Genomic DNA, 2,642 nt, shown 5'->3' on the forward strand with positions numbered 1-2,642 from the left:
AAGGTGGTAAAAGAGCGTTGTCGTTTACAACCAGATAAGTATTGTGCATTCATATTCTATTACAATTGTATTTTTTTATTTTAAATCTCTTTACATTCAACAGGAAAAAAGTCTTGAAATCACAAAATGATGTTAAATAATGAAGATAATACTTCAACTCTGCAAGACAACTGTCAGAAATAACGAGGACCAGTCTACAGTGCGGTCGGCAACAGAGGAACCTGGACATAAACTGACGGATCCTGAAAGAAGCAGTCAAGGGCTATTCATTGAATGTAAGAGTCTGAGTTGTGCACCTCTACACCACAGGACTAAGAAGTGACCTCTGCAAAATTAAGACAAACCACCTCCTGTATAAACCGGTGTCCAACACCAGCTTTGATTGTGGGATCAGTATGATGTGGTTACCTCAGTGCTCGGACTAAAGATAAAGAACCATCATTCAGTGCTCTGGGTCTATTGTAAACTCTTTCTGGCCCAACTGCAGCAACAAGAGAATATATTACCTTGTACTGACCAGAAGGAAAAATAATCTTTACCCACAAGTGTCCAAAACTGTTATCCAGTCAAGAGGCACAATCACTCGAAAAGATGCCGGGCATATGTTGTGTGCGACAGCTGACTTTTAAATTGGAAATCAAATGTCCTAAATACCAGCTCACCCAGGAAATGTGAGAATAATACAAGTGCTTTATCAACCATGTTGGCCCTTCAGGAAACAGAGTCATGGGAAGTGGACAAGCATATCACCGACCTAGAGACACTAACCAAGAAAGAAGAATCATACACAGGCAGGGACAACTTTAGCTTGTCATCGCTACAAAAGGACAAACAGCAAACACACAAAGGAGTAAAACTTTTCTATTGCACTGAGTGTGTGCAAAGCTTTAGTCATTTAGCACTCCTTAAAGAGCATTGGCAAACACACGGAGGAGAAAAGCCATTCACATGCAGTGAATGTGGGAAGCGCTTTACTAAGTTATCACACCTTGAGAGACATTATCAAACACACACTGGGGAAAAGCCATACCATTGCAATGAATGTGTGAAGCAATTTAGTCAGTTATCACACCTCCAAAGACATCAGCAAACACACACAGGAGAAAACCTATACCATTGCAGTGAATGTGGAAGTAGTTTTAGCAAATCTTCAAGATTAAGGAATCATCAGCAAACTCACACGGGAGAAAACAAATTCAAGTGCAATGAATGTACGAAGAGCTTTCGTCGGTTATCAGATCTACAAAGACATCAGCAAACACACACTGGGGAAAAACCATTTCATTGCAATGAATGTGTGAAAAGTTTTAGATGGTTATCACACCTCCAAAGACATCAGCAAAGACACACAAGGAAAAACCCATTCCATTGCAATGACTGTATGAAGAGCTTTTGTCAGCTATCAGATCTACACAGACCTCAGCAAACACACACTGGGGAAAAACCATATGATTGCTATGAATGTGGATGTAGTTTTAGTCGTTACTCAACATTGAGGATTCATCAGCGAACACACACAGGAGAAAGACCATTCAAGTGCAATGTATGTGGGAAGACTTTTTGTCAATTATCACACCTACAAAGACATCAGCAAACACACACTGGGGAAAAACCATTCAAGTGCAGTGAATGTGTGAAGACTTTTAGTCAGTTATCAAACCTACAGTGTCATCAGCGAACACACAATGGGGAAAAACCATACCATTGTAGTGAATGTGGGACCAGCTTTAGTCGGTCAACACACCTTGAGAGACATTATCAAACACACACAGGGGAAAAACCATACAGTTGCAATGAATGTTTGAAGCAATTTAGTCAGTTATCATACCTCCAAAGACATCAGCAAACACATACAGGGGAAAAACCTTATTATTGCAATGAATGTGCAAAGAGCTTTAGTCGGTTATCGCTCCTCCAAGTACATCAGCGAACACATACGGGGGAGAAACATACCAGTGCAAGAAATGTGTGAAAAGCTTTAGTTGGTTATCACACCTGCAAAGGCATCAGCAAACACACACAAGGAAAAACCATATAATTGCAATGAATGTGTGAAAAGCTTTTGTCAGTTATCAGATCTACAACGACATCATCGAACACACACCGGGGAAAAACCATACCACTGCAATGAATGTAAGAAGAGCTTTTGTCAGTTATCAGATCTACAACGACATCATCGAACACACACCGGGGAAAAACCATACCACTGCAATGAATGTGCAAAGACCTTTAGTCAGTTATCAAACCTACAATGTCATCAGCGAACACACACTGGGGAAAAACCATACCATTGTAGTGAATGTGGGCTGAGCTTTAGTCGGTCAGCATACCTTGTGAGACATTATCAAACACACACAGGGGAAAAACATACAAATGCTGTGAATATTTGAAGCAATGTAGTTAGTTATCACACCTCTAAAGACATCAGCAAACACACATGGGAAGATCCATACCATAGAAATGAATGTGCGAAGAGCTTTAGACGATTATCACACCTCCAAGTACACCAGCAAACACATATATTTCTCATATTGAAGGTTTTGTGAACCAATGAGAATCAATCGTCTCTGCGCCTGTGACTAAACAGAGACCACTTCTGATGGATAAGTCTACCTGCAAATTCCTTACCCATAGAATAATAC

General features: G+C 40.3%; 1 protein-coding gene across 1 annotated transcript; it reads left to right on the forward strand.

Moving 5' to 3' along the window:
• The first annotated feature begins 700 nt into the window (after window positions 1–700).
• LOC138286925 (zinc finger protein 84-like) lies at window positions 701–2,390 on the forward strand. The gene is made up of 2 exons (XM_069227308.1): window positions 701–1,966; window positions 2,070–2,390. Exons 1-2 carry the CDS (start codon window positions 701–703, stop codon window positions 2,388–2,390), a joined length of 1,587 nt encoding a protein of 528 aa, XP_069083409.1.
• Window positions 2,391–2,642: the final 252 nt, after the last annotated feature.

This window comes from Pleurodeles waltl, chromosome 4_1 (assembly GCF_031143425.1).
Source record: "Pleurodeles waltl isolate 20211129_DDA chromosome 4_1, aPleWal1.hap1.20221129, whole genome shotgun sequence".
Lineage (NCBI taxonomy): Eukaryota > Metazoa > Chordata > Amphibia > Caudata > Salamandridae > Pleurodeles > Pleurodeles waltl.